This window comes from Puma concolor, chromosome B3 (genome assembly GCF_028749965.1).
Source record: "Puma concolor isolate L17-30 chromosome B3, mPumCon1.1.hap2, whole genome shotgun sequence".
Lineage (NCBI taxonomy): Eukaryota > Metazoa > Chordata > Mammalia > Carnivora > Felidae > Puma > Puma concolor.
The window spans coordinates 79,971,916-79,998,206 of NC_141672.1; the positions used below are offsets into that span (position 1 = coordinate 79,971,916).

At 42.9% G+C, this 26,291-nt stretch overlaps 1 protein-coding gene and 1 long non-coding RNA gene across 2 annotated transcripts in view; one reads left to right on the plus strand and one right to left on the minus strand.

Annotated features, from left to right (window-relative positions):
• Positions 1-26,291, minus strand: part of RYR3 (ryanodine receptor 3) — a 530,733-nt gene that overhangs the window by 287,810 nt on the left and 216,632 nt on the right. The window contains 5 exon segments of the mRNA XM_086710284.1: positions 2,455-2,548; positions 6,406-6,505; positions 7,380-7,492; positions 11,292-11,370; positions 13,652-13,726. Of these exon segments, the coding sequence (XP_086566410.1) occupies positions 2,455-2,548; positions 6,406-6,505; positions 7,380-7,492; positions 11,292-11,370; positions 13,652-13,726 (461 nt within the window).
• Positions 17,044-18,336, plus strand: LOC147580153 (uncharacterized). Its single transcript, XR_015252557.1, has 2 exons — positions 17,044-17,207; positions 17,778-18,336. It is a non-coding gene; the product is annotated as an uncharacterized LOC147580153 (long non-coding RNA).

Sequence of the window (26,291 nt, forward strand, 5' to 3'; positions counted from 1 at the left end):
ATTTAATCTTATAAGGTTACAGAGGTTGAAACAACCTGTTCTTGTTCTATAAGACAATTACCCAAGGAGAAGTGTAGAGTGGGTGGTGAGCTGAGGCACTTTGAAAGCTTGGCTGACAGCTTAGCCTCAGCTTTAACAGGTTAAGTGACTTACCCCAGGGTGCTTGACAAGCCAGAGGCACAGCCAAAGACCAGATCTCAGAATGCTAGATTGTTACTCTACCCGGCCTGGTGTTTTCAGGCTTTAGAAGGAATAGAAATGATTTCCTCTGGAAAGTCAGCACCCTTACTCTGGAATCACCTGCACGCCTTCATGGCTGCTGGTGTCTTTTAGTGCATTCTTGATTCCCTATTCCTTTGTTGTCTCCCAGATTTCAGTATTCCTGGCCATCCTGGCCAGTTCTGAGGATTTTCCTGACACCACAAGACAATGACAAGGTTGCATCCTCTTTTGATTGAGACCCGCTGACACAGAATCTCAGGTTGTAGTATAATGAATAGCTGCTTACTCACCCCTTCATGCTTCCTTATAAAGGAAAGGGATAAGGCTATTTTACCTGTAAAATCCCCCCCACCCCCACCCCAAATACATATTAGATCCTGTAGAATCCTCAACCAAGGGAAGGTCACCTTTGTCTTATTTCAATGATGGCATGCATGCCTGCTTCAGGATGCCATTTGGGAAATTCCTCTCCATCTGTTTCACTCTTCCCAGCACCTCCTTTCATATATTTGTACAGTCTTTACTTTTTCATCAGGCTCTTGTTAAAGTACTCGCCAGGAATGGCCACCAAAAGGTGGGCTTCTCCAAGCAGAGTTTCTGCCCAGGCTGCTACTAATTTGGTTCAAATTTAATGTGTGTGTGTTGGGGATCGGGGCGGGGGGGGGGGGGGGGAGGGTGGGTCAAGGGTCATGCACAAGGTTATTTCTTTTTTTCCAAATTCCTGCCCTTTCAAGAAGAACTGGAATAGGAAGAAAGAACGAGTTCAGATGTATTCCATCTTAAAGGTAGCTGACTGCAAAATTCCTAAAATTTCAGGTCTTTACCCACCTGCAAATCTTCCCTTTAGTGCAGAATATTTAAAAGATAGTACCTGGGCTATTGCATCATTTTACCATTTAAAATCAAGAAAAAGAAAATCACCATTGCATACAATCACATGACATTATTTAGGGTAGGGAATCCTTAATTCTAAGGAAATTAGGTCAGCCTAACACCGTATCTCAGAGATAACTGTCAGTTAACTGGACCAATGCCAGGGAGGAAGTCAGTGAATTAATTAGGCACTTGCCACAGGTCTGTACTTTATGCATCTAGACAGTGTTCTGCGTCACATCTGGTTCCCATGGAGAGATATTCAGAGGACAGAGCAAGTAGGAAGAGATTCAGCACAATAGGGATACATACTGCCAATGCATGGTTTCTAAGACATACATTAACATGTTTGAGCACACTGCTCTGCTCCTGAAGGTCCTTTTATAGCTCATCGGATCAGGAACAAGCACTGGTGGGAGTGTCAGCAGCCTGGCTTCTAAGCTGCCACCTGAAAGCAGCCGGTAAGTGACCTTTGGCAGGAGCCTGAGCTAGAGGATCTCTTAGTTGTGAGGACTTGATCCCATGTGTCAAATGAAGTAAAAGAAATGCAGTTAACAAGGTTCCCACAGGCAATTCACAAAAACATAGAATGTATTACCACTGGGAGATCACCCACTGCTGTCACAAATTCCACCTAATTTGGATCCAATTTTATTTTTTTAATTATTTACCATGTTTCTATAGTTACAGGGGTCAAGCTTTTTGGGCTCTGTTCCTTTGGTGATCAACAGACTACCAAGGGACACTGCAGAATGAATTTAAGACCTGGATTAGTATCGCCTATCTCCTGGTTTTGAATTTTTGAAAAGCATTCGTTGAGGAGTTAAGCAGAGGATCACAGAAAGCATCACCCTCAGAAGTGTCATCTACATGTGTCCCTTGGCACCATCCCTGCTAAATCTAGCTCCTGTTGGATACTGTTATTTGGTTTCCTCAATCCTATTTAGTAATAAGCAAAATGAAATCACCAAACTCCACCTCAATTACTTAGCACCTGAGAGGGGAAAAAGAGAGATGATCTGCCTTTGAAGTGCCCGGTGAATGAGTTAAGTGCACAAACTCACTAGAAAGATTAGTGGGTGCTTCAATCTACAATGAATGCTACCAGAAACTCCTCAGAGAAGCACTTAAAGAAAATGAAGGCACTGGGAAGCATTACAGAACTGCTTGCCTAAGAAGCAACAGGTATGGCCAGGTACTCCTGTGCTTGAGCTCCAGGGCACTGCCATTCCTGTTTTACAATACCATGGCTGGGTACGGTTGATGTCCACTGACCAATGCTTACAGAATTCATCTGTGGATTAGTCTGACTCACCCGAGACTGAAACACCTAGGAAAAGGATGATGCTATCGGCTTACCTGTGCTGGGAGTCATTCTGGTCTGTAGATGGTATCGTCAAACACTCATCATGACCATGGAAGAGACGTACTACATGCCCACCAAGTAGGTAACCTGTGAGAGAATTATATTCTACTATGAGCTGACGGGAAATTTAATAATGAGAACACCAGGTTTAAAAAGGATAAATTCACACAGCCTTGAGTCAGTTATAGAAAACACCAAGAAAGAAGCATTTGGAAAATGGCAGATTCCATGAATTCTGGCCTCAGGAAGGAAAGACAACAAAGTCAAAATTCTTTGTTTTATTTGAGACAGAGAGAGACAGAGAGAGAGACACAGACAGACAGACACACACACACACACACACACACACACAGAGAGAGAGAGAGAGAGAGAGAGAGAGAGAGAGAGAGAGACAGACAGACTCCCAGATAGGCTCCACACACAGCACAGAACCCCATGTGGGGTTCAATCCCACAACCCTGGCATGATGACCCAAGCCAAAATCAAGAGAGTCGGAGGCTCAACCAACTGAGCCACCCAGGCGCCCCAAGAAAGTCAAAACAATTCTAACATCGAAAGTTAAAAAGAATCTCAGAGATGAGCAAGTCCAACATCAAAATGTAGGGTGAAAAGTGTCGATTCACATCATTACAAGGAAAATTATGTTGCTAGTATTAGGAAGGGAAGGATTTTCTAGTTGCTTAGGATGAAAATACATCCAACACAAAATTCCTGGATAAGCTCTTACAATCTTGATGTGTCCATTTTGTGGCAAAATCCCAATCAAATTGCAGCCATGGGGAATAAAGAGGAAGCTGGGAAGGAGATCAGCAAACTGTTACTAAGAGCTGTCGTCTTCTCTAAAGAAGACATCCGGATGGCCAACAGGCACATGAAAAGATGCTCAACATCGCTCCTCATCAGGGAGATACAAATCAAAACCACACTCAGCTATCACCTCACGCCAGTCAGAGTGGCCAAAATGAACAAATCAGGAGACTATAGATGCTGGAGAGGATGTGGAGAAACGGGAACCCTCTTGCACTGTTGGTGGAAATGCAAACTGGTGCAGCCGCTCTGGAAAACAGTGTGGAGGTTCCTCAAAAAATTAAAAATAGACCTACCCTATGACCCAGCAATAGCACTGCTAGGAATTTACCCAAGGGATACAGGAATACTGATGCATAGGAGCACTTGCACCCCAATATTTATAGCAGCACTCTCAACAATAGCCAAATTGTGGAAAGAGCCTAAATGTCCATCAACTGATGAATGGATAAAGAAATTGTGGTTTATATACACAATGGAGTACTATGTGGCAATGAGAAAGAATGAAATATGGCCCTTTGTAGCAACGTGGATGGAACTTGAGAGTGTGATGCTAAGTGAAATAAGCCATACAGAGAAAGACAGATACCATATGGTTTCACTCTTATGTGGATCCTGAGAAACTTAACAGAAACCCATGCGGGCGGGGAAGGAAAAAAAAAAAGGTTAGAGTGGGAGAGAGCCAAAGCATAAGAGACTCTTAAAAACTGAGAACAAACTAAGGGTTGATGGGGGGGGGGGGTGGGAGGGAGGGGAGGGTAGGTGATGGGTATTGAAGAGGGCATCGTTTGGGATGAGCACTGGGTGTTGTATGGAAACCAATTTGACGATAAATTTCATATATTAAAAAAAACATATATATATATAAAAAGAGCTGTCTTAGGGGAAGCTGGCTTTCAAATGCATTTAACAGACACAGATAAAACCTGGATGCCCATCCCACAGCACCAAGGGGAGGCAAAATGACATTCCAGTATCCCACAGTGAGTGAGCCACTACTGATAAGCACTTAGCTTTCAGCATAAGGAATCTCAATAGCCACAGAGTTCCAAGATGTATGGAAAACAATGAGCTTCAAGTGCATGATGACCCATTAGTCTTCAAATAAATTCTGAGCCTTAATTCAAAAAACATACTAGGAGCAGGACTCTAGTCTGAGGTTTACTTGTACGAAGAAAGCAAAATTTGTAAATCTGTTATCACTTTAGGTAAAAAAAATTCTCTAGGCCAGTCTGATCTCAGGAGATATATGGACTTAATATATGCTCAATGTCTGCATCAGGACTTACAAAAAAAAAAAAAATCACACAGCTATATCATACTAGGGACTACCGAAGTATTCTGGGTGTTGAATTAACAGTAAGAAAGAGAAACACGCCAAAGGAGAAAGGGCTGTTTATCAATGTATTTTGTACAGGGACAGTGTGATATTCCATTGTTCACTTTTTTTTAACCAGGCGAGGCAAGTTCTTCTTAAACTTTCCTTGAATATTCACAAATCCTTCCCCAATTTTCCTCTACCTTACTATACTAAGAGTTTCACTTGTACAACCTCTTTTGCATTAAAATGATTCATGATATACTGTAGGGGAAATCTTAACAGCCAATTTATTTCGAAAAATTAAAATCTTCCATGATCATGCTCTTGATTAACCTCTCGGTCATCTCATGATGGTGAGGCCACGCCCCATTTGGATCTATCCTTTGCAGTCCTCAGGCTTCTCCAATCAATATTCTATTCACACAGAAAATCGCCAAGTGCTGGTGCATTATGGCTCTTCCTAATTGAAATCTATGAGGGCAATATTCAGGAAAGAAGGGTCATGAGGAGGACCACTTATGCTCTCAGGGCTGAAGTGGGCTTCTCACCAGGGGATGCTGAGAGGGCATTTTCTGCAGGGCCAGATGACTCAGGTGATGAGCTTTCCAGGCTAAATTACAAGGGCACTCAAAACTTCGATAAGGACCTTTATTATGTGATTTGCAAACACTCCTTAATTAATCTCCACAAGTTGTCTGTTGGGACTGGGAAATAATTTTAGTCCTCCAGTGAAAACGAAAAATATGGAGAAGAGTAAGCCAAGACTCTTCCTTCAAGAAGACTGAACCCCAGTTTCTTGATTTCTTACAGAAAGGCAGTAACAACAGACTCAGGGTGGTGAGTTAGTTTCGGTGTAAAAGAAGAGGGCTAAGCATAGCCTGCCTTTTTAAAGCCTTCCATGAGTTGCGGACAGAGTTAAAAATCTGTCATTTCCTGACTATTCGGCTACAACACGATGCCTTCTAAAACTGGAGCATTGTCTTGACACCCTTAGGTTTCCCTCTATTTTCAAACATGTCATCATAGAAGGGCATTCCTAGTTTGAAACTACTGGGCTCAAGATTAAAAATCGGATTAAAGCCACAGTAGGAGTATTTCTTTAAAATTCTGATCTTGCTGCAAGGTGCCAAAATGTAATATGATAACCTACAGGGTCACTGGCATTTGATTATTCTGCTCAGCTGCAATACTACCCATGAATAAGGTAAGGCCAGTATATTAATTCTGTAACTTGAAAGGTGCATTGACTTTGCCAGCTCCAAGAAATAAGATATGTTGAACAAACTTTGAGGATCTTACTTTCAAGGAAAGAATAAAACACTGAGAACATTTTGTTATTGTGAAATGGCCCTGCAAAAACACAAGTAGAAACAAATGACCAAACACACTTTTATTATGGAGAAAGTCCTTCCTACGATCTCTGGAGAGATGGTCACAGTATCACCTTCTTGGCAAATAATCTCTTCCAAGACTGAAGTGGCTGGGGCCTATACACTGATAACTAGTAACCATAAATGAAAATGAGAAGTCAGCAGGAGAGGAAAAGTACATATCCAAATCCTGCATGCATAAGTACTAAAACAATGGTGGGCTCTAAAGGATTAAAAGATGTTGTCAGGAATGTCCATGTAATCAGAAATCAGGACAGAAAATAATCCACAACCACATCAGAGAAAGACATTCAGGTGGACTAAAATAATGCTAGCTGTGTAGCAAGGCATTAGGTAGGAGCTGGGAAGCAGCAGAAAATGTCAATATATACAGCTCAAGAAAGACTGGAAGGCTGAGGGCTGAATGCATATTAAAAAAAGCACACCTTCTTCGATGCTACTTCCTGAGCACGTGGGATGTACATTCCAGAGTGTTTGCATAAAAGAGGCATCCACTTGTATGTTCCCATTTGATACGGAGAGATGCTGCAGCAGAAACAGAAATGAGACATCCTTTAAATAACTGGCCTGGTCCTGGCAGAAGCAGCTCACCCAAAACCGCAAGGATTGAGTTAAAGAATCTCACTGTCATCAGGCTCTTTCTGCATAGCCTGTGGGAGACTGCTACACCCAATCCAGAAGCATGCTTCAAAGGGGGACACTTCCTTCAGGGAAGAGGAAGTTTTCTGCCACAGAGGAGGCAGACAAGTATTGACTTCATCCCCTCAGCTGGATCCCCGATTCAACAGGAAGTCATAAAATGTCTATTCTTGCTGGGAGAAGAGAAGTCACAAATGGGAACAATTACTCCAGCATTTGTTCTAGGCAAAGTAAAATCTGCTGGCAAGATGGGTGCTGAGAAGCTTAAAAACTTATCTCTAGACACTTCTCTGATATTCAGACACCCGAGAGAGCCTAACACTCATCCCCAGGTGCAAAATCTCACCGGCATCTTTCAACCACTGTGACATCCCATTTGCCGAAAGCATTTTAAATTCTCCATTCCTCCAACATAAGCTTATTTTCCTAGATCCTGTTCTTTTTGGCTGGTTCACTGGACAAGAACTAAACCACGTGAGAAATTCAGAGTAATAGTAGCTCACGTTGGTTTTCTCAGAAAGTGCCCAGGGCATTTTGGCAGAGTTTGATGGGCCCAGTATCTTACTCTGAAAGGATAACTAACAGTTAAATTCCAGGCCCCATGAGAATGTGACAAGGGAGAGAATCCAACCACCTCTCCAGTACACCACGTAAAAGTTTCTTAACGTACCCATCCTATTGTGGCTCAGTTCGCCTTGGCCATTAGTTCCTAAAGGAAAATATTCTAGAAATGAAAAGATGCCTGGTAGGAAGTACTTACAAGGTATCTTTCAGAGGACACGCTGACGAGGATGAGGTCATCACCAATTCGAACTTTCTCTCCCTCGGATCTCTGTTTGGAAGCAGGATGTATGGTCCACCAACAGGCTTCTCCTACATAAATGCTCCTTGAGTTAGTCATTGCTTCATGGAAACCAGTGTCCCTAAGTCAGTCCCTCATTCTCCTTTCTCCTGAGAACAATCCCTCAAGCACACATGTGCACACACATACAAACTCCAGACCTCAATTTCTATTTAGCCCCATACCTGCTCGACTGTCTTATCATTTTCATTTTTTCCAGTGACAGGAAAACAGAGTTTGGGAGAGAGTATTGGAATCCAGAAACTACAGAAGCTTTTGAGTATTTTTAATACATATAGAAAAATGTTTCCATCATAGGTCCTTACAAATCTTTAAGAACTGACTTCATGGGTCTACTGACTACTTACACACTTTCATTTTTTGCCATACTCTCCCTGAAATTCTACTGAAACGTGAGTAATTCTACTTAAAACATCAGAGATTTTCAAAAGGCCTGAATCTACAAAGACTCAGACAACAGGTGAGAAGTTCATAGCAAAGAAGAGAAATAGACAATTTGGCAAAAGGAAAGCAGACAGATGCTTTCAGCATAGACAAGCTAACACCCAAGTCCTTAAGTAAGAAAAGGGAGAAGTTGATCTCAAGAAATAAGGTCATTCCTGCTTCAAATTTCTCAGGAAGTCTCTGGAATGGGAGATAAGTTACTGGTGAAGGTAGCAACAGAAGATTGGCTTGAAAGCAGGAGAATTGGCTAAAAGCTATAAAGGAACTTTTATCACCTGGCATCCTTCTCTATACCCAGCACAGCCAGATGACCCCTCCTCTACCCTACAGAAGATTAAGAGTTAAATCCATGGAATGACCAACCATCAAAGTTATGGTTTTGTAATATCAAGCACTGTCAAACAAGAAAGTAAAAACTATTGCTAAAAATAGAGAATCGTTAACATTTTATGCCCTGATTAGTAAAGCCCCAGCTCCTTTCCCTGGGCCTCTATTCCTCATACACCAGCTGTGATCCTAAGTCTTCTCCTCACCTCAAATTCAAGGATTCCTCTTTAGGAAAGCCCAACCACCCAAGATAAAAAATACTATTGTCTGGGCATCTCCAGTGAAATGCGTAATCCTTGACAGATTACCCAAAAGTAAGGCTTAACAGATGGCAAGCCACAGCCACACATTCAGGGCTTCCGGTCAGCTTTTACTGCCTTGATCTAAACATGAAAGGACACCAAGGATCACCTGACATCTGAGCCAAGTCACTAACATGAATGATAAGAACAAAACAAACACTGGGCAAAGGGACTTGGAGAAAACAAAGATTATGGAGAGCCAAAGAAAACTTTTAAAAATTCATATAATTAATCATCTCAGATAAGAAAAAGTTTCATTCATGAAATGGCAATGAAAGTGTCCAGGAATGATCCCTTTGGAGAAAAACCCTTGTATCCTGAAAGAGAGAGAAAGAAACAAGAGACTTATAGGATAAAGTTGAAAAAACTCTCCCAAAAATAATGAAGAGAGGGGCACCTGGGTGGCTCAGTCAGTTAAGCATCCGACTTTGGTTCAGGTCATGATCTCGTGGTTCACGAGTTTGAGCCCCGTGTTGGGCTCTGTGCTGACTGCTCAGAGCCTGGGGCCTGCTTCAGATTCTGTGTCTCCCCCTCTCTACCCCTCCCCTGTGCATGCTCTGTCTCTGTCTCTCAATAATAAATGTTTGAACATTTAAAAAAAAAAAGAATGAAGAGAAACATTAGAAATAGGAGTAAAGAGATAATCAGAAAACCAATCTAGCAGATTTTCAGAAAGCAGGAACAGAGAAAACAAAGTGAGGAATTAATGAAGAAATAGTATTAAACATTCCCCAAAGCTGGAAGGCAAGCATTCAGACTGAGAAAGCCCAGAGTCCCTACCACAGTGAAGAGAGACCCACAAAAGGGTCCATTCTTGTGAGACTTGGAACAAAAAGGATCCATGCCCAAACACAGCACTGTGGAATTTTAGACAGAAGGGCAAAACAGAAGATTTAAGTAGCGCTCAGAAAATATAAACAGGTCATACATAAAGGATTGGGAATCTGAATGTAGGTATCTCAGTAGCCAGGCCTTAAGCTAGAAGAAAATGAAGAAAGCCTTCGAGATGCAGAGGAAAAATTTATTTCCAAGGTAGAATACTATGAATTACTTGTGAAGCATGATTTAAACTTCTTAGATGATGATTTACCTCCCATGGATCTTTTCTGTAAAAGCTACTGGATAATGGGCTCCACCAAAATGACGTGGTAAACCCATGAGGGAGAAAAACAGGAGATCCAGGAAACATGGAATCTAGGAGAGAGGCCAAGGACATCTCCTAGATGACGGTGGATGTTTCTATAAGAGGACACTGATAGAACAGCCAATATGATTGAATCCCATCAGGGGAAAGTTTCAGTTCTATAGAACAGTTTGAAATGAATGAGCGATTGGGTCACAGAAAATAAAGCAAACGATTCTCTCAAAAAGCCTACAGTCATTCTACCAATGTCAGCAGAATGAACGTATAGGACTTTTCCGATTACATGCTCTAAGACTGACAGCTGGTTTATATATAGTGGCCAACTTACAATCAGTGAGTGCGGCATTTCACTCATTTTGTAATTATCAGCAAAGGTTGACAATACCTTAGAGGAAATTATATTTTAAGAATAACACTTTAGCTGAAAACAAAGCAACCTCAAATCAAATGCAAGTATAATCTCATTTTAAGAGAAAAAGCATCATGGAGCCCACTCTTGTGCTTTGTACAAAAATGAGAAAAAGTGGAGAGGCAGGGCTTCTCCTCAGGAATTCTCAGACATCCCTGAGCACAATGCAGAGATGGCAGGCACACATCGTTAAAACTTCATTTTTTTCCCCTAGATCATCTGTAAAATCAGACAATCTGGATCATTCCCTTATGAACTGACACAATTTTGGAACAACATGTAATTTTGCCCTTTGGCTACCCAAAGTCCCAACAATGGAACTTCCTGTCATGGTATGAAAGATTGTATTCAAATTAGACTCTTCCTGCAGTGTGACCTAGGATGTTTTCTCTTCTCTGGCCTTTGTTCCTATCCTTTTTCCAGGCCTGGGGTTTCTGCTTTAGAGCAGGTTCTACCCAACCTTCTTCCAGCAAATTCTCATTCAGTTTGAGCTAACCTGAAGTAATTTCTGCCATTTGCAACCAAGAATCCTGATTGATACATAGCCCAACCTGTAAGTGGAGCAGATATTCCATATACATTGTCCTCGAAGGATGGTCATATTACCTATGAATATCTCCAGCCACACCGAGCACCCTACATCCCAGGGCCAGCTGCTATGGTGCTGGATAATTGCAGATATGGCAAAGTAGTTTTCTTCATTGGGGTGAAATGTGTTTCCTTTCAACTTCTATCCCATTGCTCCACTGGTCTATGGAATAACCCACAGCAAGTCAGACCCTTCTGTGACACCGTAACTATTAAGTATGTATAGTTATGTTGGTCCTCTCTTCTTCCTTTCTAGTTTCCAGGGAGAATCTGCATCATGGTCACCACCTTTCTTAGCATCCACCTCCTGACTGTCAGCATTTTTGACTGACCTCAAAACAAAACAAAACACAAGCCAATGTTTCCCAAAGTATGTGACTGTGGCGAAAGCATTATGTTGTCCTTCATTCTTAGTTACTATGTCTCCATCACACGTTGTTTCTTTCTTATTCCCCTAAATTTTATCAGACCTATTTCTTGACCCCACTGGTTGCTTGGTTTGGAATTCCCAATGAAGAACTTATTATTCAATATCCTTCTCAAAAGCCCTTAGCCCAAGACCCAAGTGAACAGGAGATCTGGGAACGTTGACTTACCTGTGGCATGTTCCCGTAGACCTACATCAAAGGCAAGTTTATCTGTCTGGGATCTTGATGTGGTCAAACATGTTAGATACTGTGAAACAAGAGCAGATGCTAGTGAAGTCATACTCTTCTATCAGGTCTTGGCATCTCACCACTAGTTGGCTTCCAGTTGTCAATTTCAATACTGAGCTACTGTATAAAGGGCTCGTTTACTGTATTCAATGGTATAACACATTTGAGATCTACTTTTACTAGTATATTTAAAATCTCAAAGATGTTCTTCTCTGGTGACCCAGTGATTTAACTTCTAGGACTATATGCTACAGATATAAGTTTGAAATTAATATTTCAAACAGATTTAATATGCTTTAGTTCAAAGATACTGAGAAACTTTTAAATTGGAGACAATATAAATGGAACGTCTACAACCAACAATAATGCAAAAGTTAATAAACTTTGGTCCTTCATTTTATGAAATATGTTACCATTAAGAGTATTCATCCAGAGTGTGTAATAGCATGGAACATATGCAAAACAGCACAATTAACAGGTACACAAACCTTAAATGTCTGGCAACTAGGCTAAAAGGAATTACACCAAAATGATATCTGAAGTTCTCTTTGGACAGTGAGATGGACCATGATGATTCCCCTACTTGTATTTATTTTGGTTTTCCAACTTTCTATGAGCTTCAGGACTTCTCAATGTGTACGGGATCCCCTCCCCCCAACCCCCCCGCCACTGATTATAAAAATGCATGTGCATGTAAAACTTAACATTGATATTTAAAATAATAATGGAAAAAAGCCATGGCCTGTTCCTTGCCCCCTTTACTGACAGGCACAGTGGCTGATCTTAGAATCAAATTGGTTGGCAGATATGCACTTGAAATGTGGTTTCTGAGTTCTACTTCTACTTCTCTGCAACAGATAAATGGAGAATCATTGCATTATCCAAAATCCTATGTCACAGGCTTCATTCTCAGAGCTACTCCTAAAAAGAACTAGCGAGTAGAGAGTTTATGTTAACTGTGAATCCAATTTTTTCTGGGCCTGGGGGACAGTAAATATAATAATAAATCACATAATCCTTCACATCTCTACCATGCTTTTAGCCCAAGTTGTCAAAGCCATGAGAGGCGTGCTGTTTGAGGTTTTGTTTAGTCTGTTCAGGTAGGAAAAGAGAGGTATTAAGGTTTTATTTACCCTATGGATAAGCACCAGGTTCTGAAAGATACATGATCCCATCTCAGTTCTAGACATCATCAGGATACAAAGTTTCCCCACTCTCTAAATGTCCCCATCTCCTGCTCCTACAACCTTCCATTTGGTCACTTTTGTTCTCTGTCCTCTGCCATGAAAGACTACAACAGAAGAATGTTCAGGCTGAAAAGGTCAACTTCTTACCAGTCCTCAGGAAGAAAAAAAAGAAAGCCGCCATAAATAAATTATTTAAGAGCCAGCTGCAGCTCCTGCTGCCAATCTGACAGTTCAAGCTTTGAGATGAACTGTGAGCATACTGCAGGTGTAAATGTGTGAAAACGAAGTCTTGAATTAATGTAACATTTTCCACTTGGGCCAGAGAAAGAAGACGAGCCTCCCTTACACTGATACAAGTGACGATGAGCAATACAGGGATGGAAGCAAACAGGATTAGAGCTGGCACGTGTTACATTCGACTGAGATCACCATAGTCTCCCTAACGTGCCCTGCAAAAGTTCTACAGTATCCAGATTTTTCTAATTATATTTACTTAAAACTTGAACACTTTTTCTCATGTTACACTGAGTTAGCACCATTTTGGTTAGTTCCAGTTCCAGACCCCTAATTAGTTACAGCTCAATGAGCTTTCTGTGACGGCTTTGCTCCTTATCTTCCTACAGCCTCTGGATTAACATAATACCTTCCAATTATTCCAGGACTGAAAGCAATGGATACCATCCCATTTCCGTTAGCTAGCAGAAGAGTAGAAATTTCATAAAAATCTCATTTGATTTTTCTTCTCTGTTGGTTATCCTTATATGCTTAACGAATTATTTCATGGTTTATTTCCTCATCAGTTGAACAAATATTTATTGAGCATCTAGTATGAGGCACTGTCCTTGATAGGGTTAGGTTTAGTTAAATTAAAAAAAAGAAAAGACAAGGTCCTTTTTCTTCCCAGAGTGGGGAGGAGAGTGGTTAGACACTAGGCAAATCCCTAATTGCAAAATGAGTAAGTTATATGAAGAAAATGCAAAGCAATAATGTTTACATTCCAAATTACTTGTGTGTTAACATAATCTAGATGCTTGTTGGTTTCCTATACTTCCTCCCCTCTTCATCTTTTTCCTCCTCCTCGAATGGTGAAAGCGGACATCCAGATGTGCTTACCATTCCGCTGAAGGAGTGCCGCAGGAGAATCGCGTGGCCATATAGCAGGGTCCTGTGGCCACCCCCTTGTGCTGCCTGTGGGGAAGGACAAGGAAAAATGTCAGCACGGGCCGCTTGTGGCCCCCTCTAGAGCAAAGCAGGACAAGAATTCTGAAAGACAGACTACAAAGGAAAGACCCATTGCAAAGCTCCCCAAGAATTCATTCTAGAAGCGAGTGGCCAGCCTATGGGCGAGGGGGAGACTGGTGACCACAGCCATGCAACATCCTTGGGAGAGGGTGTGTAGGGCCAAATCTGTTCTTAGAAAAGTCCCCTGCCCAGGATGAGCAGAAACCCGAGCTGTTCTACCAGAGAAGCGTGTAAATGAGATAGGTACTGCTTACCTTCCTTTGAAACTTCTCAGAAGCATTCGAGAGTGAGAGAGAGAAACAAATGTAACTATAGCCTAGCGACAGAAAGGCAGCTTGGGGGACAGGCATATGGTCACATTCTGCGCCCTCTGGTCTTTTCCCTTCAAGGCATGTGGCCTTCTGCCCCATCACTTAAAGGGGTCCTATTTACCCAGATCTCACCATTGCAGACAGCTCTGAAATGCAGGACTTTCAAAGGGCAACCAGCAGTGCAGAAATGGACCCATCAGCCCCAGGACCATCTCGGTACCTTCTCTGCCACCCCAGGTAGCTCCACTTTGGCTGTTCACTCAGTGGCAACCCACCCAGTAGGAGAGGCACAAGCAAAGCGACGACTCAACATAAAGCTGCTGTGTCTGCTTCTTTTTCCCTTCATCTGTCTGATTCACCCACCATGGTCTAAACCCAACAGTACATGACAGGAGACAAAACTATTATTTATTGTCGTTATTCCTGAGTTGGCAACATGACAACATTGAAACCCACAAAGAAGTCCTAGAATTTGTTGGTATCCGCTTTTTCGACCTTTTGCCTAAATCCCTTCCCCATCCTATTACCCTGCCCTGAGACACAGTCAAATAATTTTGATCACACATACCCCTTAGGAAAAGATGTTTCAGCATAGGACCCCATCCCTAAATATGCACAAAAAACATCCAAAGCCTGAGATGAAAGTTAATCATAACAAGAAATTCTAACATTTTCCTTCTATATGCCAAGAGCACCTCTTAGGTACCGAATATTATTTAGACTTGCACACCAGCAACCACAGGGGCTAGTGTGCGGTGTGGTCCTCTCCTGTGCCTACCCTCCCTCAGAGCAATGAGCAAAGAAGGCAAAAGCTGGTGGTATGGAGAGAAGGCACAGGTCTGAATAATAAGGTCTGGAGTAATTTTATTTCAACTCTATTTGGATTAAAAGAATCGCTCTGTTGAAGAGATAACTTTTCATGTCATACCAGGAGCCTAAAGAAAAGAAAAATGATAGACGGGGTATCATGTTTTTTAAAAAGCTGATAAGTATATAAAAAGGTGGCTGCACTTTCCTCACAGCTGCAGAGATATTTAAGGGCTCCCCAGACCTTAATACGGTGGAGCAACAAAATGTTCTTTGTACTATTTCCGAATTGCTCAAAATCATTCGAACTAACTTTAGTTGCTGTATTTCCAAATGCGTCAACAGCTACGTTAAAAGGAGTCACACCCAATCATTTCCACAGCCTGTCCGTCTGCTATTTTCCCTATTTTCCCTCCTGAACCAGTCCGATGTCTCAAACCGAACTCCTGACGAAATGACATGTCCTGGTGTTAACTGTGGGTCACACCTTTGTCTTTGTTCCCATCAACTCAGTGAAGCATCTTAAAAGGAGCCCAGCGTCGCTGACCACAAAAAGTTGCACCCAAGAGCGTGTGTTCCCCCTCTTCTCTGGCACTGCTGCAAACATCTCCTGGCCCTCACAGCCTTTACTATGGCACCAACAGAAAAGCAGAGAGATGAAGCACAAGTGTCCCACTGGGACTGAATGGGGCAGCACCATGAAGAACACAGGAGGCTTTGCATCCCGATGCCTCCCTCTGCCACGGCAGTGCCTCGTTACACTGGTGGGCACCATCGATGGGTTACAGCAGAAGCTGCTGGACACTATTCCTCTGTGCTCGCTCTACCAGGCCTGGGGTGGAACCTGGGAACTGGCGCTTCTAACAAGCTCCAGGGGACAGGACCCTCATGTTGCTGGTCCGGGGATGACATTTTGAGGGCCACTGCTTAAGGAATGATCAAGCTTCAGTGCCTGCCGGAGTAGAAGCAGAGGCTTTGACAATCATCATCCCGGTGAGAGGTCCTATGGGTACACACCATGGGTAGGTGCTTTCCAGAACATCGTGGCTTGTCATCAGGATTTTTCCAGGGAGGAATGATTGCCCCCACTGACAATGTGAGGAGTTTGACCATATATCCTACGGCTGGATGTGGCTGGTGGTGGTAGTGGTGGGAAGTGACCTCACGGTCAATTCCAGAACATGAGCCTATTTTGCTCTAGTTTTTATAATATATTCATTTGCCTACCGTATACAAAACCAGTGTAAAAAGCAACCAGGAAAGCAGGAGAGAAAGATACTTCCTTAGCTCTTAAAGGAAGGTGAATTGATACAGCAGGGATTTAAGGAGCCCTGAGCATACAGCAGGCACAGAACTATGCAAGGTGTTATACATGAACTATCTCATTTTAGACTTGCAATTAGTGGTGTGGAGTAACTGTAGTCATTATCTCCCTTTTTCAGCAATGCAAACTGAGGCTTTAAAAGGTGAAGTAACGTGCTCCAAGTCATACAGGTTCCAAATACAGAGTTGGGATTTCACCATATGCCATGTTGTCTCCATCTTGGTAGTCTGGTCTAAAAAGACTCGTGTAAAAAAAAAAAAAAAAACACAAAAAACAAAACCATGTTGCAAATAGGAAACAAGCTGCCTGTTTAAAGAGGTGAAGACAAGGCACATTGGAATAGACTCGAAGGGTAAGAAGGGTGTTGAGGGATAGCATTATTGAAAAGGTAGACCCTAACAGGTCAGAGTGTTGACAACCAATGAGGCTAAGAATGAGGACACACACGAGCAGAGGCCTGTTGGTGGAAAGTATGAAGTGCACACGGGGACCAACAGATGATTCACTGATTCGTTTTGGGGTCAGGTGAAATGAAAGGGAACACCTGGAAAAAAAATGAGGGCACAGGTACAGGGAAGTCAGATTATGGGCAGCCATGACTGTTCTACTGCTAATGGGACGCTGGTGTAGTTTTTCGTTTTTGTTTTTGTTTTTTTTTTTAACTGGTGTAGGTTTTTAAAAGCAGAGGGTCACTGTCAAAAGTGTACCTTAGGAAGGCAACCCTGATTGCACAGTGGTGGAAGAGCTGGAGGCGTCAAACTCTGGGACAGAAAAGATCATTCATTCAGTTCCTATGACAACAGTAGAGTGTGGACCAAACATCTTGGCGTCACCCTTTACTCGCTTCTCCCTCTCATACTCCACAGTCAAGCCACCTCTGGTGCCATCTCTGAAATACATTCTACACCCAAGTTCTATACCCTGCTGCCAACACCAAGGATGCAGTATCCACCTCCTGCCAGGCTGCCTGGTACACACCAGGACAGTAATAATGGTGCCCTAACTATGTTTCCTGCTGCAGCTACACCCCCACCCCCACCCCCTTTTATAGTCTGAGCCAACATGGCAGCCGGAGCCATCCTTTTAAAACTCTGTTACATCGTGTTACTTTCTCGCCCAACTTTCCCACAGGCACTCCCTCCCATCCACTGTGGCTCCGTTTCACACCTACAAGTGCAATGTCCTCACCATGGTCTCCAAGACCCTGCATCAGGACTTGGCAAATCTTCCCCATAAAAGACCAGACAGGGGGCACCTGGGTGGCTCAGTCAGTTAAGCGTCCATCTTCAGCTCAGGTCACAATCTTGCCGTGTGTGGGTTCCAATCCCTCATGGGGTTCTCTGCACTAAGTTCAGAGCCCACTTTGGATCTTCTGTCCCACCCCCACCCCCCACTCCTCTGCCTGCCAACCCCCTGTGTCAAAAATAAACATTTTTTTAAAAGAAAAAAAAGACAGTAAATATTTTAGGCTTTCCAGGACACATATGGTCTCTGTCATATAGTCCTTTTTAATTTCAACCAACTTTTTCAAAACCGAAACCATTCTTACCTAGAGGGCTACCCATAAACAAGCCACAGCCTGGATATGGCTGCTGGCCTTGGTTGCTGATCCCTGCCATCCTTGATCTGGATCCTTTCTACCTCTCTGACATCACGAGTGTGCTCTCCATCACTCCCTCTGCTCTAACCACACAGGCCCCTGCTCTGTTCTTCAGACAAGTATGCTGCTCCCTCCTACCACAGGGCCTTGGCACATGTGTTCCCCTCTGCCTGGAATGCTCTCCCTCTAATATTCCTGTGGCTCATTCCCAGGCTTCATTCAGTTCTGCGCTCACATTTCTCATTTGGAGAAGCCTTCTCTGATCACCCTTCCTAAAGGAAAAATCACCCTTACTCTGTCATAGTTTGCTGTCTCATTTCTTGAGGCATGTATTATTAGCTGATATGAATTCATGTTATTTCTGATATGTATCTATCCTCCTCTACTCCCCAGGATATAAGCTTCATGAGTCTGTTGTATTCTCTGCCACAACAGCACTTTTATCAGTGCTGGGCAAACAGTAGGCACTCGTTCATATTTCCTGAAGAAATAAATAAGAATTACATCAAGTGGTCCTTTTGTCTCCCTTTTATGGATGGGAAAAGATAAACTTTCCCATAATTGGCTTGTAAGAGGTGAGTGGGGATTTGAACTTGGATCGAACTACAAACTCTACTAACTCTTTCCACAGTCTGACTCTACTTTTGGACTAACATTCCAGGAAGGATGTATTACGGTACACAGAAGACTGCATGAACCTGCTCACAGGGGATTCAGACCGCAAGACTCTGAGGCAGCATTCGGATGGCAGTCCTGTCCCTCCATGAGTGGCCTTAGCTGTCCCCAACAGCAGGAGGAGATTATGTGGTACCACCTCACAGCACGGGGGTGGGGCAGGGTAAACCTGGGAAAGGGCCCTGATGCCACATCCAGAGGAAAAATATTCCACTGGATCATTAATTCAATTGTCTTGCTTGTATTTTATTTCTTTTAAGTTTGTTTATTTATTCTGAGACAGACACAGTGCAAGTCGAGGGGCAGGGGGAGGGGGCTGAGAGAGAGGGAGAGAGAGAATCCCGACCAGGCTCCACACTACCAGCGCAGAGCCGGATGCGGGGCTCGAACCCACGAAGCTGTGAGATCATGACTGTGCCCAAACTAAGAGTTGAATGCTCAAGCAACTGAACCCCCCAGGTGCCCCTTCTTGCTTGTAATTTTAAATGTATTTTTTTTAATTTTTTTTTTTAACATTTATTTATTTTTGAGACAGAGAGAGAGAGCATGAACAGGGGAGGGTCAGAGAAAGAGGGAGACACAGAATCTGAAACAGGCTCCAGGCTCTGAGCCGTCAGCACAGAGCCTGACGCGGGGCTCGAACCCACAGACCCCGAGATCATGACCTGAGCCGAAGTCGGCCGCTTAACCGACTGAGCCACCCAGGCGCCCCTCTTGCTTGTAATTTTAAACTTAACTACTGACATTACTGACATTTCTTTTGGTGGATACCAGAAAACACCGCCTCCCAGTAAGATAAACCTGTTATGGCCACAGAGGGGGAACAGTGATTCTCTCTAGCCACACGTAAGTATTTCAAGATATTTTAAGTGATCTTGTTTTCCAATCTGGAACCCCAAGTTCCTCTTTAGGGACCCCAGGCTCTGGGAAGGCTCCTTGGTGAATGTCACAGAACACATGAAGGCTTCAGTTGCCACCTTCCTGGGAAGTTTGTAGGGCATGAGATCATCTGTTGGATGTGCCTGTGCACGCTTTCATTTTCCTTTTCTTCTCTATCCCACTCTGTTCTACTTTTAGGCTATCAAAGAAAGAAAGAAGCCTTTCTAGAAGGTCACAGAGCAATAGTTCCTGGACAGGCTGGAGGCCCTCCACAGTGCCCAGGATGATTACATTTCCTCAGATACAACTGACAACTAATAATGATGCCATATAAGTAAAAACAAACCAACCGAACACCCCATTAACCTAACAGTACCCCTAACAGTACAAACGAAAGCAGGTAACTCAGTACTTTCAGTAAGAAAACGATTAAAGATTCTATTCATAACTGATCAAAAAAAAAGTAATAAATTTTTCAGGAATTTACTTAGAGGCATTAAACCTTTAGAATGAAACCACAAACCTTTATTCTATAAAATGTAATTTGATTTGGTGAAATATTAAGGTGTACAATGAGAATACCAATATTGGTAAATGCCAGTTCTTCTAAACTTAACTTACGGATCTAATGCAGTTTTAATAATTCTAATGGAATATTTTGGAATTCAGCAGAGTTGCTAAAAATTCACCAGGAAATAGAAGCAGTAAGAAATTTTTATTCTCGGGCACCTGGGTGGCTCAGTCAGTTAAGCAGCCAACTTCAGCCCGGGTCATATTCTCATGGTCTGTGGGCTTGAGCCCTGAGTCAGGCTCTTTGCTGACAGCTCAGAGCCTGGTGCCTGTCTCAGATTCTGTGTCTCCCTCTCTCTCTGCCCCTCCCCCACTCACACTCTCTCAAAAATGAATATTAAAAAAAATTTTTATTCTGAAAACGAACTAAGTTTTAGCAAATGTTGTGAAGTAAAATTAATTCATTCTGGTATGGTTCAAAAAGAAGAATGTAGCACAATCTAGGCAGTCCATAAACAAGTACCAAGGATAGCATGTGATAAGACAGATTTTTAGTACAATGGGCAGGGGGAGGCATGATTATTAAACAAATTTCTCTGTGATATGTGAACAGCAAATCAGAAAAGCATTCAGTAAGATCCACAGGAAATATAAAAGATTCTGGATGGATAACAGAATTAAATATTTTATTTTAAAATTAAATTCTAGAACTAGCACATAATAGAATAGTCCACCATTCCTTAACAGAGCTAACACTTACGTATGTTTGAAGTAACAGATGCGCTCAAAGGCAACAAAAAACAGATAAGATTGTACAAAGATCACTGGACTTCAGAACACTGCAAACACTGAATAGATTTCAGAATACTTTGTATCACTATGACAAATGGGTTAACATCTTGTTGAAATGTAAGAAAAAAACTAAGCCTCAAGTAAAGAAAAAGGCAAAGGAGATGAATAAATGATTCATATCAGGAATAAAGTTCAAATATATGGAAGGGACTTTATCTCTTCCAGTAAGGAAAGGAGTGACAATTAAAGAAAGCACTTTTTAGACATCATTTTATATCAACTAAATTTGTGAAAATGGGGAAAACACAATGCTGTCTGAGCTGCAGTTTAGCTGGTGTGATCCCGTACGAGGGGACACTGGAGCGCAACTCTTGCATGGCAATGTGGTAATACATAAAAGAGCCATAAAGAGGTCTGTAGCCTTTGCTGTAGTCATTCCACTTCTGGGAGTAATTCAAGACAAGCAAAGAAGTATGCACCCTGTTGTGATAAGAGCATTATAATGGAGGCAAACCAAACACCTGGAAAGAGCCTAAATATCCAAAACAAAAATTGTGTCTCGAAGTCATGGGCTTCTTTAGGAAGTTCTATCCATAGCCATTAAAGAAGACAATCACAGAGGCTCCCAGAAACAGAAAAATGTGTGCAACATGCCGCCCGTGAAAAAGGCAGAATGCAAAATGCCTTCGACTATTATGCATCTGCAAGAACGATAAAGAATCTAAAAAAAATGAACTAGCCATTTGGTTGGCTGCGGAACCATTTGAACTTTTCCAAATTTTTCACCCTACTAGCCTGACATTTTAATAAAAAACGCATTTGTGTTGGGGGCAAAAACTGTTGCATGTGTTTAAAGACGTGGAATGCTACAAAAGTGTTTTGTTTCCTCATGACAACTTAAGTTGCTCAAGGATGTCATTAGCTTGCCAGAACTTTCCCTGCCTGAAGGGCTGATGGCAACACACAGCAGGGGGCCTTCTTTTTGGCACTAATCCAGAGACTAGCTCTTCCCTGTTGTCAAGTGGAAACACCAGGGAGGAAGTCTTTAGCCAAGACCCCTCTGACTCCCTCCTCATTCCTTCAGGCCCAGATCCAGACTCCAGAGGAAAAAATCTCTCACCGCAGAAAGTCACTTCTGCTGGGATCCCAAACACACTCGTTCTTCTGACTGCTCTTTGAGGAACCTTTACCTTGGATTCCATCCTGATTCCTGGAGACTCGCTTCCTGCACTCTTCCATGCTTCCAAGGCTGCCTCCCCCCCTGCATCAGATTCCAGGCCCACCTTCCCCTATTGTCATAGGCCAGCCCATTACCCACCTCTGACCAAACTCTCAAGTCCTCACTTTTCTAAAAGGGGTGGGCAGAGAGGACTGGGCAATACTTCCAGAGCTTAAAGGACAACAAAGGAACTGATGGGCATTTTCCAAACAGGTCTGAGATTGTAAACTCCTGGTAACAGGGACAATTTTTGTTCTCTAACAATAGTTAAGTAGTTCATTAAAATTTAAAAAGTGTCACCCAGGGATGGGAGGCCACATGCACAGATTAGTTTGACTTATGCTTTAAAGTCAGAGTTGGAGGGGGGCACCTGGGTGGCTCAGTTGGTTAAGTGTCCGACTTCAGCTCAGGTCATGATACACAGTTCATGAGTTCGAGGCCTGTATTGGGCTCTGTGCTAACAACTCACAGCCTGGAGTCTGCTGCAGATTCTGTGTCTCCCTCTCTCTCTGCCCCTCCCCTGTTCATGCTCTGTCTCTCTCTGTCTCAAAAATAGATAAAAACATTAAAAAAAATTTTTTTTAAAAAAAGAAGAACCAACATTGGTACCTGTTTTTGCTGACCAAAAGAAATATAAAGGGGATTTTCTATTTCTCACACACATCTACATAGGTTATCACAAACTGTGAGATTATGACCTGAGCTGAAATGAAGAGTCAAGAGTCGGAGGCTTAACCGACCAAGCCACCCAGGCACCCAAAGGGATCATTCTTTTATTTTGACAACTTGATTTTCTATTTGTAATGGGATGGTGCATATGGACCCGAAACTCCTAGTCAGAGGAGTCTGAACCACTAGCTACAGAAGGCCACACCTCCAGGAAAGAATCACCCTAAGGGGTTTCCCCCATAAGAAATCCTTCACGTGAGTCTGGGGCAACTCAACCAAGACAGCACAGGCCTTTAAGGTAAATGTACTTGAAAAGAAGCCATATTCTTGGCATTGCTCGTGGGCCTCTCGGGATACCGTTAAAAACTGAAATAATGAAACAATTTTAATGAGGTATAGAAAAGAGGAGGAGGGTGTGGCAACTGACAGCCGTACTTCCCCATGTTCAGTGATCATGGCAGTCTCCCCAGTTGCCTTTCCCAAAACACAGGCCCACATGTCAGAGGCTGTGAGGCACAACAGGACCCCCAGAGAAAAGTCTGACTCCGGTTGGCTGAAAGCCTACGGGAGTCACTGCTCCTTCTGCTAATGCTCTTGCAGCAAGGTAAGCAGGGGGACAGGATTCCAGGGAGCTCCGCCTCCCACACCCTCACTGCTTCCCCCTCCCACCACCACGTGTGACAGGACTGAAGAGTGCAATGTCCCAAAAGCTTTGTATAAAACCAGGCTATTGTCCTTTCCTTCACTCTTCAAGTAGGGAGAACACAATCCATCCCCAGCCACGTACCACGAATGCCAAATTTACCATTCCCACAGTTTATAATTCACTCAATTCAGCCAAGCCCTCCTCTTAGAAGCACACAGAATTATTTTTCTTGGATAAGAAGATTCTGGAAATCTCATTTTTGTTCAGGTCATTAATTTCCCAGCCACATTGGAAGTGTTTCAGGACATAAAGATGAAGGGCCACAGCCTGATTTGAGAACGTTCTGGGTCAGGAGCGCCCTCTCCAGCAATAACCTGTACAGCAGGGAGCTATTCTGTTTCAGCAAAAAGCCCCTCCGACACAGATCTGGCCCAAACCTTGCACATATTTTGGTAAGTGAAGTCTGAGAGATGGCTCACATGACCTAGGGGCTGTGGAGGGGCTTCCGTAGTGACCTGGAGTTCATGAGTTCCTACGAGAATTTTTAAACTTCTAAGAAAGAAGAGTCCCTGCATGGTGTACAGGTAATCCCTGAACGCACAGCTGAAAAGACCTGAGAAATCTCCTGTTAAGTCTCTAAAAATAAGTTTTTGATCCATGAGAACCTATGTAGATGTGTGTAACCATTTCCCTCACTCCCTCCCAATCTGAGGAGTTTGGGAAACAAACCAAATTACTCTGTGAGGTTCCCACCAGGGCTAGGATTTTACAAACAATGATTGTGCAACAGAAAGATAACCATTCTCCACGAAGGAGAAAGAGCCTGTTGTTGGGATGCCTCCAATTCAGCACAGGGTCATTCTAGATACATCTGTGCTTTTCCTTTGAACATAGATGTCCAGGGAAACCAGACAGCCAGAATGGCAGCTCTAACACGTGTTTATTTTTATGGTGTCTTTTAAGAGAGCAAATTGACAGGAGGTATCTGTCAGGGTATTACCAACATTTAGATTGATGGCAAGTATACTTTGGAAAGAGGTGAAGCAATCATTTTTCTCTCCGAATTAATGTTTCCCCCTCTATCCCACAGCTGGCTAACACACTTCTAAGAATCTGACATTGCCAAGTTCATTCTTTACACAAAAGAACCCCAGCAGTTGGATTTGTTTTCCAGTAACTGCTCTGGTTTTTTATTTCAACCACCTACACATCATTCATCAGGCCTCTGATGAAATGGCAGACCAGCGGCCACATAGGGTCAAGACTAAGCACTCTGTCCAATCATTGCCTTTCATCCAAGGTAACATATACTGAGTATTTTCTACCAAGAGTTTAACATCTGAAAGGTCAGATTACCTTGGCATGAAAAATTGAATATGTCTCTAATCTACTATTTCTCTAGGGAAAAAATAGGAATAAGTTTTTTTTTCACAAAGCCACTGTTGAGTCCTACTGTGTGCAAACACTTCTACCCATGAGGGCTATGAGACAGAAGATGAAATCAATTCTATTTTGCTCTTTGATTCTCCTCCCTTTCTCCTGCACTCCTCAACCTATTTCTTTTCCTCTCTCGGATGCCCTTTCACATATTCCTCATATTGGTCTCATATCTGATCTTGCTGAACAGAGATCAACTCCATCCTGCTCTCTATATCCATACAGCAAGCCCAGGGCCATATATCCAAGCAAAACAAACACACAGCCTGATCTGTTCTTGAAGTATATTAAGTGGCCTTGGATGGAGAAGCCAACTCCTAAGAGTTCTATGTATGTGTGGACCTGTGTGAAGATAGGAAACTAGGTGCCCCTAATACTTGCTATCTGCCCACAGACCATATTCTGCTCTGAGAACCATAGCACAATTCTTCTGAACATCTTATAGACTGATTCCAGACAAGTAGTTCTCAGTCCCACCTATCAATCAGAACCACGGGTAGAGTATTAAAAATGAAACCAAAGCAAGCCAAACAAACCAAAACCCTACAGCATAAAAGGTTGGGCCATCCCCTAAGATTCTCATTCGGTAGGTCTGTGATGGCCTGGGCTCTCAGGGTGGCTCTGATGCATGGCCAGCTTGGAGAGTCACCCTTCTGGGGTTTCTCAGTCACACTGGAGACTTCTCCTGAGTCATCTATATGGTATTTACAGTCAGCAAGTACTTCGCTGTTCTCTGAATTGTCTTTCTGGATGAGGGACTGATTTTCCTGTTAGCATTTCTCTAGAACCCCACCGAAGCAAAGAACAAATATGGTTGTTACCCCTTGTCCTTGATAGCTTTAATCAAACTAAAAATTGCCTCTCTCTGCCTCTTAGCTCTGTTGCCATATATGTGGCAGATGGAAAGACAAAAATCTCTACTATAACATCTCTCTGGGGAGTACCACTATCATCACCCCCAGATCCACCCATCTTCACCATGTTGCAGGTCAGCTAGATTCTTCCTGATATGCCTCACTCACATTCTGGACCTCCTTCCCCACCAGCCTGGACTCTACTGGGCCTGGAAAAAGATCAAGTTCATGGCAAAGAACAGAACAGGTTAGGGGGAAGTTCTTTTACTTTTCTGCTGTTACCGCTGGGTCACTCCTCTCCCTAGTCAGTCATCTCTGCTCTGTTTTTACTCTGGCTTCTGTGCTTCATTGGTCCCCTGCCCTTAAGAGTGCACAGCATCCCACATCCTTATTTACAACATGCCACTTTTCTGTGTCTGCAAGGTTAATGTCTCTTCGAGGTGTTCTGACTTATGTAACACTTGAGCAGTACTATTCACATGGCTGCTTTCAAAAGCCCGCTTTTCAGAGGTCTAAGTGTTCCTGCCCCCAAGTAGCTCTCTGTCAACGAGAACAAAAAGAAGTCTTCTCCGCTGATCTGTGAATGAAAGCTAGGAATTGGATGGCACAAGCACCACTGGATCTATTTTTCTCCCTATTGTGCAGAGAGTAAATTCATCACACTGACACTGGAAGGATAACCTACGAAGACTGACAAGTAAAACCCAACTTCCCTTGAGCTGCAAGAGAAACTCTATGGGCAAGGGAAAGAAGAGATATTAAAATTAGCAGCAGCCATTTGTCGGAGG